This window comes from Lutjanus erythropterus, chromosome 2 (genome assembly GCF_056507025.1).
Source record: "Lutjanus erythropterus isolate fLutEry1 chromosome 2, fLutEry1.hap2, whole genome shotgun sequence".
In the NCBI taxonomy this organism is placed as follows: Eukaryota; Metazoa; Chordata; class Actinopteri; order Lutjaniformes; family Lutjanidae; genus Lutjanus; species Lutjanus erythropterus.
In genome coordinates this window covers 22,918,634-22,934,398 of record NC_139318.1, presented here as the reverse complement: position 1 = coordinate 22,934,398, position 15,765 = coordinate 22,918,634, and the positions used below count along the sequence as shown (strand labels likewise).

The 15,765-nt window shown below is 38.4% G+C and overlaps 1 protein-coding gene across 3 annotated transcripts; it reads right to left on the bottom strand.

Moving 5' to 3' along the window:
* Window positions 1–5,771: 5,771 nt before the first annotated feature.
* On the bottom strand, window positions 5,772–15,162 carry LOC146331578 (zinc finger protein Eos-like). Of its 3 annotated transcripts, XM_084733229.1 has the most exons (9): window positions 14,932–15,162; window positions 13,235–13,292; window positions 13,032–13,136; window positions 12,467–12,721; window positions 10,982–11,149; window positions 10,739–10,888; window positions 10,302–10,433; window positions 7,217–7,357; window positions 5,772–7,144 (listed from the first exon to the last, which is right to left on the bottom strand). In XM_084733229.1, exons 2-9 carry the CDS (start codon window positions 13,272–13,274, stop codon window positions 6,474–6,476), a joined length of 1,662 nt encoding a protein of 553 aa, XP_084589355.1. In that variant the 5' UTR covers window positions 13,275–13,292; window positions 14,932–15,162; the 3' UTR covers window positions 5,772–6,473. The 3 variants fall into 3 exon arrangements, with proteins under 3 accessions (XP_084589355.1, XP_084589351.1, XP_084589363.1); XM_084733225.1 differs by having other exon boundaries at window positions 5,772–7,357; window positions 14,932–15,160; XM_084733237.1 differs by lacking the exon at window positions 10,302–10,433 and having other exon boundaries at window positions 5,772–7,357; window positions 14,932–15,161.
* Between the last annotated feature and the right edge of the window lie 603 nt (window positions 15,163–15,765).

Genomic DNA, 15,765 nt, shown 5'->3' with positions numbered 1-15,765 from the left:
GAAAACATTTAAACACAAAATACCACAAAAGTAGTTTTCTGAAGTATATTCTTAAATTGTGGAGTAGACAGTTTATTTGGTTGTCTGTATGACTAAAAACCTAGATGGTTTTGGAGGAAGTGGCATTGGTACTACATGCATCAGGGTAAGAAACACATTACTATCTAGTTTTTGTACACATTGATAAAAAAAATTTACCCAAACTCTGAACATGTGAATGGGAAAGTGGGCTGAATTTGTTCATTCTTTGAAGAACTTTGAACTTAAAGATACAAATACTGTGGAGTATTAGCTAAGTAAGCTTTTTTTTAAAAAAAACAAAAAAACAACTTAAAGTTGTGCAACAGTTGTCACACTCAAGGTCAAGAAAACGGCTGAGGGTTCAGGTGTACAGGAAGTTTTACACATGATGTTTAGTTAGTTCTTTGGCTCCTAACAGTCCACATTTACAAAATCCTTTTGTTCTTTGATGAATCTATGTTCAACTGGTGGAACCCCGATTTTTTTAAAAAAAATTTGCAAATTGTTTTTTGAATTATATTCAATTGAATACAATACAAATACCTACAAAGTGATAAACTTGATTTGTCTTTGTAAATAAATACTCATGCTGAAGTTGATGCCTGCAACACTTACCTAAAAGGTTGGGACAGGAGCGACAAAAGAGAAAGTTATTATTATAGGTTATTTAGTATGATTATGAAGGGGGCATCCTCAAAAAGCTCAGCCATTCACAGGCATGGATGGGGTGAGATTCACCACTTTGTAAAACTGCAAGGGCAGAAAGTCCAACAGTTTAAGAACAATTCTCAAGACACAACTGCAATGTTTTCACCTCCATACCATTATAAGATTCAAAAAAATCAAGAAAAATCTCTAAGTAACTTGAAGCTAGGCCAAAAATCAACACAGAATGCCTGCGACCTTTGACCTCTCACGTGGCATGGCATAAAAAAAGCACCAAAACGTCATGATTTTATAAAGGATAATACCACACAGGTTCAGGGCCACTTCTGAAAACTGTTTTCAGTTAACAGTTTGTCGCATCTACAAATGCAAGACTCTGCCATGCAAAGTAAAAGTCACATCAACATCCAGACACGCTGCAGACCTCTCTGGGGCCTGAGTTCATCTGAGATGGACTGATGCAAAGTAGTTAAGTGTTCTGTGGTCTAAAGACTTGTTTTCAGAAATCATGGGCGTTGTGTCCTCCACACTAAAGAGGGAAAGGACCATCCAGATTTTAGAGCAACATATGCTGCCATACAGACGTCTTTTTCAAGGGCGTCCCTGCTTATTTCAGGAAGACAATGTCGAGACACATTTTACATGTGTTTCAACAGCGTGGCTTCACAGTAAAAGAGTTCAGGTACTACACTGGCTCTCCTGCAGTCCAAACCTGTCTCCCATTGATTATGTGTAGTGTATTATGAAGCAAAAAAAAAAAAAGATTAGATGTCTGAAGACCTTGGACTGTTGAACACCTGAAATTATATCAAGTAAGAATGGGAGAAAATTTAACTTTCAAAATTTAAAAAAAATGTGCCCTCAATTCCCAAATGCTAACAGTATTATTAAAAGAAAAGATTATATATCATTCAGAATAAGTGTATATTTTCAAAAAACAATTATGTTTATCAGTTTGAACAGTAGATATCTTCTCTTTGTACTGTATTCAAATGAATATAGGTTGAAACCAATCTGTAAATCATTGCATTCTGTTTTTACTTATGTCTTATGTTGCATTAATTTTTTTTTTTTTTTCTTTAAATCGGGGTTGTAGTAAAAATTAAACTGGTTCAGGTTTTAGGTGTGTTCTACAGATGTTGAATAACATTTTCAAAGTTGGACAAAATAATGTGAAGGCTTTTGTAATGTGCAGAACTTGCACCACAGACAATTGGCAAACCAAGGTTTAAACTTAACATGTAAGAATTTTATCTGTTGAGAGAAAAAATGCAGAGGACCTCAAGCCAAAGGCACAATAGTAAAATCTACCACACAGAAATCACACCAACAGGAGAGGAATCACAGCTGGGCTTTTAGGGAGATAGACATTGTTAACTAAATCAAAATATACACAGTGCAGTAAGATGTAATCAATTGGTCAAAGCATTTTTTGCCTATGGAAACGGACATGACAACTTTGGTGTCGAATCATTTACATTTAAGTCACACTGTCACTGTTTTCTAGATTAGGTTATAAGAAACTCAATTTCAAGATTCTGTGACTCGATTTGCAAAAAACTTCTGTCTCAGCATGACTTAACAGTCTCTACTCTTACATTAAGGCAAGATAATTTGATTATTATACAAAACTCCAACTTTGGAAGAGTAAAAATTTAACCACCTATTTAAGTTTGCGGGTTTCTGGTGAGAAGATCACCACAGTGCACTGTCTCTGTGACAACTGACCTTCTTCCCTTTTAAATCTCAAACAGCAATATGCACCAAAGCTTAACCATCTATCAAAATAAATGTAGATCCATTTTAAGAAGGAATTCTTAAATCAGGAGTAAATTGAGGTAAGCATTTACAATATTTATTTTGAAAGGGAAACCCTACATTTATATTTCCTAAATGTCTTCTGCAAAACTAAGTGGAGATAACTCCTGGAAAAAAAACAGACCATTTTAACATCTACAAGGTTCGACTGACAGAAATGAAAAGAGAGAAATATTATCTTGCAGCTTCTTCCTAAAGCATACAGTATGTACAAATATATTCATTTACTTTAACTATTTTTGCCACTGTAAGAGGAAAAAGTGCTTAACAGTAGGAAGTAGTGGTTCTTTGGCTCGGCCATGGGGGAACCATTATTTGGTGCTATACAGAACCACACTCATGGTGATCTAAAAATAATATGAAAACCAAGTACTTTTTTTTTTTTCTTTCTCCTCTTCATCAAAACAGTATTTCAGAGATTCTGTACATCTAGACCACAACTTAAAGGAACAGTTCACCCCAAAATCAAAAATACATATTTCCCCTCTGGTTATTGATCCATCTATATTGTTTTGGTGTGAGTTGCAGAGTTTTTGGAGATAGCAGCTGTAGAGATGTCTGCCCACTCTTAAACGTAATGGGACTACATAGCAATCAGCTTGTTGGGCTAAACAGTAGAAAGAGCAGCAGAAATATTTGTTTCTACTGTAGAAACATAGTAGTTCCGACATGAAACTGTTCACAAGATCTGTGAATTGTCTTGAGTAACCCGGGTTGTGATTTCTGGAAGGAGACATTGCTGTTGAGTTTTTCAAATAAACTTTTTTTTGGTGTTTAAAGTACCAGAAGCTGAGTGCCGCCTAGTTCCATCATATTCAAGAGAACACAGACATCTCTAACGTTGATATCGCCAAAACTCACACCAAAACTATCTAGACAAATAAATAGCACCACTGACAAGTAAAAATATGTGTTTCTGTGTTTCTTTTAATTGGGGGTGAACTCTACCTTAAAAAATGTGAGATTCCATACAGGATAGAGATCAGTATATAACAGAACCAAGGAACCATTCACAACCATGAAAAGCCTTAAATGGTTCAGTGCTTTCTGTTAGACTGCAAAAGACTTCTGAAAAGCAAAATTTCTTGATGCCGTAAAATAATCCAAACATTTATGAAATGATGTCAAAATACCAGTTATGTTAAATATATGGGAAAAACTTGTTCAATGAGCAAGAATTAATAGGCTCAAAATCTGAAGATTTAGACAACTTTAGACTTCTTTTGCAGCCTTTTTGGATATAAATGGATCTATGAAAATTTACTTTTGTGCCCATTTATAATGGAGAGCATGGAGATAAATCTCATTCACAAATGTTGTATGTATTTTTGTGCCCAGTTCTGTAATCTAGGCTTAAAGCTGGGGTAGGCAGCTCTGGAGGAAGGTAGTTGATTGCTGAGTCTCATTCCCAGGTTGTGAAATACTTACATTTTCGGAATAAGACTCAACAATCAACTATCTTACCAACCTGTGATTAGTCAAAGTCTCCCATCACAGGATAGATGAAGCCTGAAAGCAGCACCAAGAATAGGAGCAGAACTCTAGTTTTCTCTCAGACCACATGATTTACATTATGCTTACAGGTTGTTTTATGAAACTTTTGCCTGTTGACGGCAAAAATAAACTGCTTGCCTCAGCTTTAATGTTAGCTGGACAGTAAAAATGATTGTGCTTAAAGTGTATAAAGTTAAATATTAACAAAGAGTGACTACGACAACTATATCTATTGTTTGAACAGACAGAATCAAGAGGGAACATGTCTCTTTTAACTGGCATTTCTCTTGACACACATTTCATTTCTGCACCATATTATCATATTATAAGACAGGAGAATTTATTACAGATCACAACTGACAAACATGATGTTTGAAATAAACACCTGTTTCACTCTATTGTGACACCAGTGACTTTGTGGACTGAAATGTGTTCAAATAAAATTGAATGTAACATGTTTTTGGATTTAACCTGTGAGGACGGTAGTAACTGCCCCTCCACACTGCACTCATTCACGACATAGCAGCATGTGCCTAATGCCATGCACATTCAGTCTTTGATAAATTAGCAGAACTGTTTTTTTGCCAACGAATTAATGCTATTTTTTTTGTACTGGAGCATATAAATATTGTGCAAAGCTGTAGTGTCTGGAACACAACTTGAGTAAGGGAGTTATGTTTTAATTCATGATCTCTAAAATCACCCACAATGATCTGTTTTAAGATATGACAGTTGTTTGTTTACGTCCTTCAGTCTGGTCAACAACGTGTGGTCAGGGTGAAGAAAGGCACAGTACAATGAGAGATAACACCAAAATAAGTTTTAAATATAGCATAAATAGATTAGTGTTGGTTTGCTGTTTTATGTAGTTATGAAAGGGAACATGTTAAAGACTTGTAAAGACCTTAACCTTTTTAGTAATCTCTAAGATTGTGGCAGTGATACTTGTACTCCTTTCCTAGTGAGAAAAAAAACTTTCATTAATTTTTCTCACATTTTGACAGAAATGTGCAGGTCATTAATGTATTCCATAAAATAGTTTAATATAATCATAGTATTCTGGCAGGTATCAGTGCAACAAAAGCAGTCATAGGAAAGAAAAACAAAACATTTCATACACTGCCCACACGGCATTCACACAAAGGCCTTCATTTTCCACTTTACTTAATCAATTTACTTCCAAAAAACACACAGCGTCTCTCATGTTCTCTCTCTCACACGCACTCATACACACACACACACACACACACACACACACACAGATCTGCCCACCCCAACCCCGTTAAAAACAAAAGTGCAGTTCTAATTCACGGACAACCCCTCAAACACATCTATTTGACTTGGACCTGGCATCTGAGTTTGGTCTGCACTTCACTTCTCATTATAAAAATCTATTGTACAGAATCAACCTCAAGTTGGAAAAATCTTTGCAGAACAGAACAGTATAATTTTATTGAATGAGTGCTTTTCGAACAAGGCATTAAAAGGATAGTTTGGATTATCTGAAGTGGGATTGTATGAGGTACTTACTGATAGTTAATTACCTACAGTAGATGGCAGTCAACACACCCCCAGTTTGGAGAAGTAGAGAGGAGTACCAGCATGAAAGCTTAGCAATGTACTGCTGTGGATGGTCAGCAGCAAAACACAATTTAAGCAACTAAATAAAAGGCACATCTTAAAAAAACAGGAGTTTGGTTGGTTTGCAGAAAATCATAACTGGCTATTAACTGGCTTATATAATGGTGGTTTCCCATTAGTTTCCCATGGTAAGGTCAAGTGCTGAAAATATTCTTGATATAAACCAACAGAATTTTTTAGGTGGACCTTTTGTATGTGGCTAAAATAGCTTTTGTTGCTGTTTGCGTAGCTTCCGTGCTGGTACTCCTCTCTTCTTCTTCAAACTAGGGGTGTCTTCCGACTGCCATCTACTGCAGGTAATACACTGACTATGGAAAAATAACTCACACAAGCTCATATTAAATAATTTGAACTATCCATTTAAGACCTCTACAGATTCCATTGTAGGTCAGCCTATAAACTTCACATTAAGCTTTTAAGAAGTTTGTCTCTGTTAAAGTGCACAGGCAGGGAAAGTTTTCAGGATAAGGACTAGAGTCAGATTTGTCTACCACAATTTGTGCATCAGGTTTGAATCCTGAATTCTGGAGCAAGGCACATCTGTGGGTGAAAAAGTGCATCGGCTCTTCATCTACTTTAGAATACATTTAATTAAAAGTGCATTTTAAATGGATTCATTGTTCAAAGTGCATTGAAAATAATAAGGACCACTATTAGAATTTAAGAAACATACATGCTGGTACATGTTAATGGTACTAGTGCCTGTTTTAAATATTCATGTAAGTTTCATGTCATCAGTGTCTCCTCTAACTCATGTGCAGACCAAACGCAGCCAGGTCCTTGTCTCAGTGTAAAAATAGCTCTAGGTGAAGCAGGATGTCCACCCTTTCTCTTCAGTCAAGGATGTGCTCCCCACGGACGATGTGTGAAGAAAATTCATAGCGGTCCTGGCTGCGGTGGCCACAGATGTTACACTCAAAAGGCTGGCGAAAACCGTGGCAGCCCATGTGGATGGTAAACATGACGTGGTCTAGGAAGAGCACACGGCAGTGCTCGCAACGGAAAGAGCGCACAGCTCGCCCCTCCCCGTCTACAACACGAAAAGCCTCCCTAGAGGTGGAGGAGGGCGCTGTAGGTGAGCTGGGAGTTGGCGCGAGGGCAGGAGGTGGGAGGGCTGAGTGGCCTCCATCCTCTCTTTCCAACTCCCTGTCTTTGGCGTGGCTGGGACTGTGTCTGTCCCGGCTCCTGTGGTGTGCAGTGGGAGGAGCCGCCGAGTGATGGTTGTTGGAGTGGAGGAGATGATGACCGTTGTTACTGTGCAGGTTTTGAGTCGGTGCAGTACTGTTGCACGGCTCATCTGGCATGCTCTCTGTGTCCGTGGAGTCCTGGCAACCATTGCTTGGTGAGGGTGCGTGGCTACGACCGGCAGGCAGGTCTTCATGACCCTCTGCAGCCTCCCTCCCGCCTACACCCGCACCTCCCAGCCCAGCTCCGGTCCCTGTACAATCCAGCCTTGGGCCCAGAGCGACCGGGGTGTGGATGGAGCTGTGGATGGGCCTGAGTTCTGATAAACAAGAAGGGTGAGTGGTGGGGAGGTGTAGAGGCCTCAGTGTGTCTGATACCCCTCCTCCATTACCTGCTACACCGGCGTATTCTCCTCCCAGACCAGTAAAGTGCGGAGCTTCGAGGTCGCCTGCATGCATCTCCCTGTCTTTATCCAAACCTGCACTGAGCTCATAAGGGGCATCTGCAAGGTTGAGGCGTATGTGCTTCTGTCCTGCAATAGAGAAACAACATCTTATGATACTGAACTATGAAAGTCTGCGGAAGAAGTAACAATTTTATATGGGCAGGCATTTTGCCCAGGCAAATGACTGCCTTCCAGACTTTTTGGATTCATTCTTGATGCCATAATCAGGTTGGAAGCTATGATTTGGTCTGATTCAAAATCAAGTTTTGATTCAATTTCCTTTCTAAAATGTTAAAAGGATTTCATTTATATAACTCAGTTATACAATCTGTTCCTCCAGTCAGGGTTGCAGGACAAAAGGAGGAAAAAATCCAGCATGTGGAGTCAATGTGCTTCTCAATTATGGTGGTTTTGTCATGTTTGCTTATAAAATGTTAAATGACACTGCTTGTCCTGAGGCTGTATACAGTGTTGTACAATCCTCAGTCCAGAAAAGCTGGGATGCTGTATAAAATCCTTTTTGACATACTAAATTGAACACAATACAAATACTACATATTTAATGTTTCACCTCATCAACTTTGTTGATTTTTTTTATCTATGTGCTTATTCTGAATTTGATGCTAGCATCACATTTCAACACACTTGAGGGATGCACTATGAAACAAAATTAATGGCTTAGTGAGGTATGTTGAGTCTAAAGCCCAAAACACACTAAAGGCGCCTGATACTTGCATGAAGTACACCCACTGTTCTAAATGACAGAACATGCACTGAAAGCATCTTGACATGCGTCAAACTGCCTTGACGCTCGCACTCCAAACTTGTTTTGATTTTGGAGTGTCAAATGAGGACCAGGACTTTTTTTCTGCAGCTGCAGTTGAAGTGTACTTTTAAATACTTCATTATTCCCCGCCGATTAACCATAACTACGGAGGAGAGAGAGACAGCAGAGAGGAGGGAGAGGGAGTGTGTGTGAAGTGCCAACTAATACAAAGCTTTTTTTTATGATAAATCCTGATGTTACTGAACAGTTCCATGACTAAAATATAAGTGTCAGTAACAAACAAACAGACGTGCGTCTCCTCCAGGAAACGTCTGTCCCTTTGCTGCATTATTATAAATCATGATGAAGAGTCCAGATGCTGTCTCTCCCTCTTCATCTCCTTAATGTGTATCAGTGTTCAGTTTGCTGTCTGCTGTGGTCTAATACATCGTCACTGATGTAAACTGAAAGACACTTATGTAAATTATCTAGCTTTCTTAATACAAAAACATGAATATCGCACACGGTTTAGTCATTATATAGACGGACCTGAAAAAAGTGAGGATTTTTCCCTTCAGGGGACAATATTTTATAAAAGATATAAACTATTACTAACAATAATAATACTAAAGAAATAAAAACATGCATATAAGTAGCGACCTTTTCCTAAAATACTGCTGTTTCTATGGTGTTGGAATTTTAAATCTGAAGGCAGCAGTGTGCCATGGAAGCTTCATTTGATGCACGTCAAATGAAGCTTGCAGTGCGTTTTGGGCTTAAAGCCAGATTTTTTAATGTCACCAAGGTGTTTCTCATTTAACCTGGTTACACTACCATGGTAACTTGCTGAACACATAACTTGCATCAGGTAATGTACCTGCTCTGGACCGATTTGATTAAATCAGTTGTAAAAAGTGCCACTGTTTAACTCATTTGTTTCCTGATATTATTCTCTATCGGAGACAAAGAGGGAAGACATTATCTATATGAAAAGGTGCTGAGTTGTACATTAGTAATACCACTAATTTTATTTTCTATTTTTTTCCTGTTTGCTTCAGGTCATATTAACACTAAAATTGTACACAGCAGATCATCCGTACACAAAAAAAATAATGTAGTAACTATAAACCACTGTGGATGATGTTTTTACGAATAGTGGCTAGAAAATTGATTAGACTATTGGTATTATTATCGCAATTAATATTCTATCAATTAAATTTGTTTCACTTAAATTTGGCCAAAAACTTAAGTGATTTCCTCGTATCCTTCATTATAGGACAGTGTCAGACATAAATGCAGTTCTTGAGTATCACATTTAAATACGCTATATCAAATACAAGGTGCAAAGATTAGGTTAGAAAAATAAACCAGAGGCACTGACAGTGCATTGAGTTGATGAGTAATTTTCTGACAGTGATGCTCTGCTGCCTTATTTGTAGTAACAGTGTTGTTTTTGCCTTTAAAAATATTTATAAATACATAATCCTTCATTGCTCTCCATTATAATAATTTGTTCCTCTTGACTGAAGTGGGCAGCACTTGATTGATTCATTTAGTGCAGAAGAGGAGTTTAATGACGCACTCACCCTCTTTCATGTGAAGAGCCCGAAGAAGAAAATGTGGGTTAACAAAGTGAGTTGATACATGTTACCTCTGACTGGGGTTTTAGGATTTGTCATGCCAGCTCATGCAAAGACAGCCTGGCTGTATTGAGTTTGCTTCATAGTACGTATTTCACATGTAAACAGGTCAGCTGGTAAAAGGTGAAAGTATCATGATTAAACATGAAAGGGACATCCTAAAGGGTTCAGATGTTCCCTAGCAAGAATGGGGCAAAGCTTGCCACCTTGGGGAAACACACAATTATATAACAGGGTATTAATACATGAGCTCTGGAATGCTTCATATAACTGTTGTTGGTAAACACAGTTCATTTGCAAATGACTGCATCCTGTTTCTATTCCTGTTTTATACAGCGTCCCAACTTTTTTGGAATCAGGGTTGTATAGACCACAACTCTCCTGCATCACCTATGTGCAATTCTAATAAAAAATCATCAAAATAAAACACAGAAGTTCTTGTTTCACTGTGACAGTTGATTTGAATCTATGGCAAGACTTACAGCTTGAATACATAAAACTGTGAAAGCCGGTGGTCACATCACTACAACAAAAACATCAGTACTATTGTATGTGGTATCTGATTCACAGTTAATTCTGCTGTTACATTATCCACAGCCTGTCCACACTGAGACCAAATGCTCACCTACAAATTTTTGTGGTGTGGATCTCTTGCGTTTGGTGATGCTGTTGGCCAGCCGATCAATAAATGCCATCTTGTCTGAGGAGGGTTGCAGTAGAGAGTCTGGTATAAACTCTAGCTCTCTCATCTCCTCTCCTGCAGAGTACAAACAAATTATAATGTTATTTTTTTGTGGTTTCTTATTACCTAGACAGCATTTATCCCAAATGTTTTAAGTTGTATGCTAGTTTTCAGTTGAATCTAACGTTGAGATAGAAAAGAAACTAGGTGAGAGGTTGTGTGCATTACCTTGTAAAGGAGGTAGACAGCATCTCTACATAAGACCCTACTACTGTCCTCCTTGGAAATTCATGTTTACAACCACATTGTGATGTAGGTTATCATATTATCTGAGAAACTGTTTACTTCTGACATATCATCTCCATGCCATTAAACTGCACCTGTATTCTGCGCACTGGACGGCTGCTGTGACTCCAGACTCTGTAAGTAGCTGTGGCAGCGCTCACGGTGCTCCTCCAGGGTGCTCTGCTGCTTGTAACTACGGCCACAATAACTGCACTTATATGGCTTCCCAACAGTTGGAGAGGACACTGGGGACAAAGTGGGAGGATAGCATTATTACTCTATTGTACACTATCTAAAAATAAAAAATAAACCACTTATCAGGTTTGAATCTGTCCTACCTGCATGAGTGCGAAGGTGGCCAGTGAGTGCATCTCGTCTTCGACAGGCGTAGCTGCAGAAGGGACATTTAAAAGGCTTCTCCCCTGAGTGCAGCTTGATGTGGCGGAGCAGGTTACCCTTTTGAGTGAAGGAGGCACCACACTGGTTACACTGGAATGGCCGCTCACCTGGAGATAGATCAAACCTGTCAACCAGGGGTGGGAATCTCTTGGCACCTCGTGATCCATTCCAATTCAGAGGGCTACGATGCAATTCTAAAATAATTATCTATGCCTTTTTATGCATGAAAACTTTTTCCATACATTATTTATTTTATCTCACTGTGTGACTACTTGCTACTTTTAAATCACAATTTTTAGAATGATCCATGATTAGTTTAATTAAACGCAACTTGCAGACAGTGAGGCTATTGTCCAGGTCCCTTTTCCATTCAACTTCATAAAAGCCAAAATGCTTCCATACACTTGCTTTTAAACCAGGGAGTGGCAGTTGGGTAATATCCATCTTCAGTTGTGCATGTTCAGTCATCTACATCAAAAGTCAAGAAGTAGCCTGGGTAAAGGGCATAATCGACCTACTCGATTACATTCGTTATGTTTCGTTATGTTTACATTCGTTTGATTCAGCCCTAAAGAACATACAGCCTGGTCTTACAAAAAAATTTAAAACCCAGCGATCAAGAACTGGGTTTTGAAATTTCCAATTATTGACTTTTCAAGAGAGAATCATAGTGCATCTATGAATCACTTTTTTCCTCCCTTCTGTCAATCCAACTTTTTAAAGTACATCTATAGTGTCTGGCACATTGGGCCTCGTGCAAAAAGAAATCAAATTTTCCCAGCCAGGAACTAAAAAAGTGCCTTTAGACAGATTTTTTTAAAATATATTTGGCGTAGTCTGAAGTTGTGTAAAACAGTAACATTAGGGAATATTGACTCAATTCTTCAGTGTCTGTAGGACTCCCCCTTAATGATGACTGTTTTTGCATTGATGTCATTACAGCTGCGTTATAAATATTTTCAAATAGTTAGTCTAATACGATTACTGACCCTGCTTAACTTTTTATCTTTCTTTGCTGATTTCATACAGCAGTTTGAAAGTTTTCTGGAACAGGAGAACAGTTAGCCTTACATGCCAATGTCAGGGACATCAATTGTGCTCATCATGAAATCTCAGGAACGAGGCTGAATCACATTTGTCCTGTTAAGGGGGGCTGGTGAAACCAATCTGAACACTTGTACTAACAAAATTCAAAAAAGCAGAAGAGGTTTAGGATAAGAATACAAAACTGTTCTTGCTCTTGCACACAGATTCATCCGCAGAGTTTTTTTTCTGTACTTGTGTCAACATACAAGAAATGTGTGCAGTAGATATGTAACAGAATGTCTTTGACAAAAAGCAAACTGAATGTATGTTTTCACACAGATAGGGCGTAACCTGAATTAAACTGATCTGTGATACTATACACCATATGTTTTAATCACCTGTATGGCTGCGTTTGTGCACCATGAGAACATTGGGCCCGATGCAAATCATTCCACAAATGTCACATTTGAGCTTTCCATTTGGCATTCTGGTGGCTCCAGTTGGTATGATGTCAGGATTGGTGGGTTCCCTGTAGCCTCCAACAGCCTCAGATCCCTGCTCTGCCCCTCCTTCCTCTACCCGCTCCCCTCTTTCATCTTCAGTGCTGCGACCTGGATCTTCATCACTGTATAGCTCCACTTTAATGGAGTTGGCTATAGAGGGACAAGAGCAAACACAAAGAAGGCCTTAAATACGATAATAAAAAGCATCTTTCCAAACTTCAGTGATAAATGTGATGAGAGTAGGGCTGCCTCAGTCACTAAATCTGAAATTTATATTATTAGATGCATTAAGTGTAATCTGAATGATAAAACAGTCATATAAATGTTTGCATACCTTTCAAAACATTTCACATATCACAGTGAGATTAAATATTATTGTGATATGCCCCATTATATTTTAGGATCTAATTAACAAGAAACTTGTGAAATAATTAAGATTCATGGTTATTTTCTCACTGACCACTGAGGGAACGACTAGGAGACGTCTCCTTGCTGTTTGGGGTGCTCACTGTTGGACCTCCAAGAGCCCCAGAAAACTCTCTTTCCATCGAGGAGTCTCCACTAGCTGCAACCAAAAAGGAAGTAAAAGCAAGATCTGTCATTTGAACAACATGACAGTCTTTGAAGTTAAGTATATCTGTGATGATAAAATAAGAGTCCTACCTGATATGTAAGACCGGCCATTGCAGTCATCAACATCCATACTAGTTGAAGCTGAATACTAAAATGACAGTTATGTCTGAAGTTAAGATTAAACTTAATTATCTCTCTCACACACACACATTCATTCAGACACCAGGGACCTCATTACAGAAACAATCCTAACTGCTTGTCTTATCTTAAGTTTCAATGATAAGAAAATTCCTATCTTACAGTTACAGAAGCGATTCCTAAACTCACGGCTGTATCCTATCCTATCTACGACCTCACATCGCATCTTAACTTTAAAAGTGCCTCACTCCCGATTGTAGCCCTGTAGCGGGGTTTGTAAGCCTTTAACTCACAATATTTCAGTATTTTGTTGTTTCCCATCTCCATTGTCATTACCATACAGACTAAACAACAGTGCTGTTGCCAATTTTGGCTGTTATGTTGAATTTAGGACAGGGACTATGCCATCCTAATTTAGGGTTCCTAATTGAAGATATTCCTGTGTTAGGACAGCTCTGTAATATCTAAATTCCTATCCTAAACTAAGATTTTTCCTTAAGGTAGTTAAGAAATATATTTCTGTTATGCCAAAATTCCTATATATCATCCTAAACTGAGATATGACAGGATTTCAGACTTAAATTTCTGTAATGAGGCCCTGTTCACTCAAACATAACTCACATATTAACCATGTGATTACTCCCACACTGCAACCACCATTTATAACAGGACAGCACACAGTTCTTACAAAGAGAGGTTCAATTCAACATCACATGTAACTTGACGTGCCAATTCACCAATTATATCACTTTCAATTACCAAAAATTGAAAAGCTATCGTAGATGCAAACAAACTATCTTTAACTTGGCGGTGCAATTAAAGTAAGCCCGTATATTCTCAACTCCATCTATAGTTAATTGGAACATTTGCGCCTACCGCTACCAATAAATGTGTTCAAGATTACTTTAGCTAATGTAGCTAGTTTAATAGTACTGGAAAGCAGTTAAGTAGCAGCTAAGTAAACCTTAGCAGCCTCAGATCAGCTGATTGACTCAGTTACAATGAGGTTGACCCATGACAACATGAATAAAGTAACTGTTAGGCTTTTAATGCTAAATTAACCTAACGTTAGGTTCTTCTGAGACATAGCAGTCTGAAACACGGATCACAATAAGGAAAGATAGCGTTTACTTTGACGTTTACATAACCGTGGCGTAGAGGTAATCTAAGTTTACGGATCGGCCTTGGTGGCTAACGTTAGCTTATTGCATGTGATGGAAATTACCGTTAGCTAAGTTAGCTAAACTCAGCACTACAACCTTACAACACTGACGTGCTCGGCAGCTTACTATAAGCCTGGAGCAAAGTTATAGCTCGTTAATATGGGCGATAGATGGCGTCGATTTGTGACATTAATTGGCTGACTGGCGCTAAATTGGACGTTCAAGCCTCTGTGGCGTCTTGTTTAACGACAGCATAACAAACCAACGTTAGCTTGAACTATTTTAGCTAGCTAGCCACAGTCAATGTTTCCCAACGGTTGCTATGGCACCCACCGCCTCCCTAATGCTACGGCTAGCCAGCTAGGGGTTAGCTAGCTAGCTAGCGCTCCCTGAAGCCTTGAAGCTAACTTTAACAACACAGCACAGGCAGCCAACTATAACAGTACTTTTAAAGTTGTGCGGTTCTGTGAGTAACAGTAGCGTTACCTGTCCCTGTCAGGGCCGTTCCACTGAGGTTATTCTGTATTTTCATCTGACTGTTTATGACGGCAGCATCTCCCGGCAGCGTTTACCTCCAGCTCCAAACAATTTCCGGTTACATCCCAAATGTGGCTGCAGCGAGTGGCCTTACATGAACCAGGAATCTGCATATTAACCAGCAAGCCCATCACTCCACCACGTACAGAGACAAACAGCACTATCACGGATAGACTGAGTAGTAGTTGTGTTTTTGATTTATTGTGCAGCTGTGTTCTTACATTCACTGTTACTTATACAGACATAGCTTTTAGTCTACTTAAAAGCCGCAGTAAGAATCTTTTGTTTCTGGGGGCTCCACAGCAGTGCACGATAGTGCAAATGACTTTCATAAAAAATGATAATAATAATAATAATAATAATAATAATAATAATAATAATAATAATAATAATAATAATAAAAAACAATACAGGAGTTTTGGAACCAATGCCAATAATGATATTCAGGAGGAAAAAAACAACAACAACAGCAAAACAATATCAAAATCCCTCAAATTAGGTTGTCAAACAGTTGTGGTAAAGACGTAATGGAAGCAGGCTATTTTATAGTTTAACAATAAACTTAATTGTCCAAAATTACATCTGGGCACTGCAACAGTAAACTCTCACCACTATTTTTAATAATATAAATAACTACAAACTGTAACAGTTGATTGTGGCTCTCTCTTTGATCAAGTGATAGATTGATTGATTGGGATTTATTGTTGAGATAAATAAAACATAGAACAAACTAATTTATAAGTTGGAGTGCTGAAGATGAATTAAGCAGTCTTACAGTCTGAG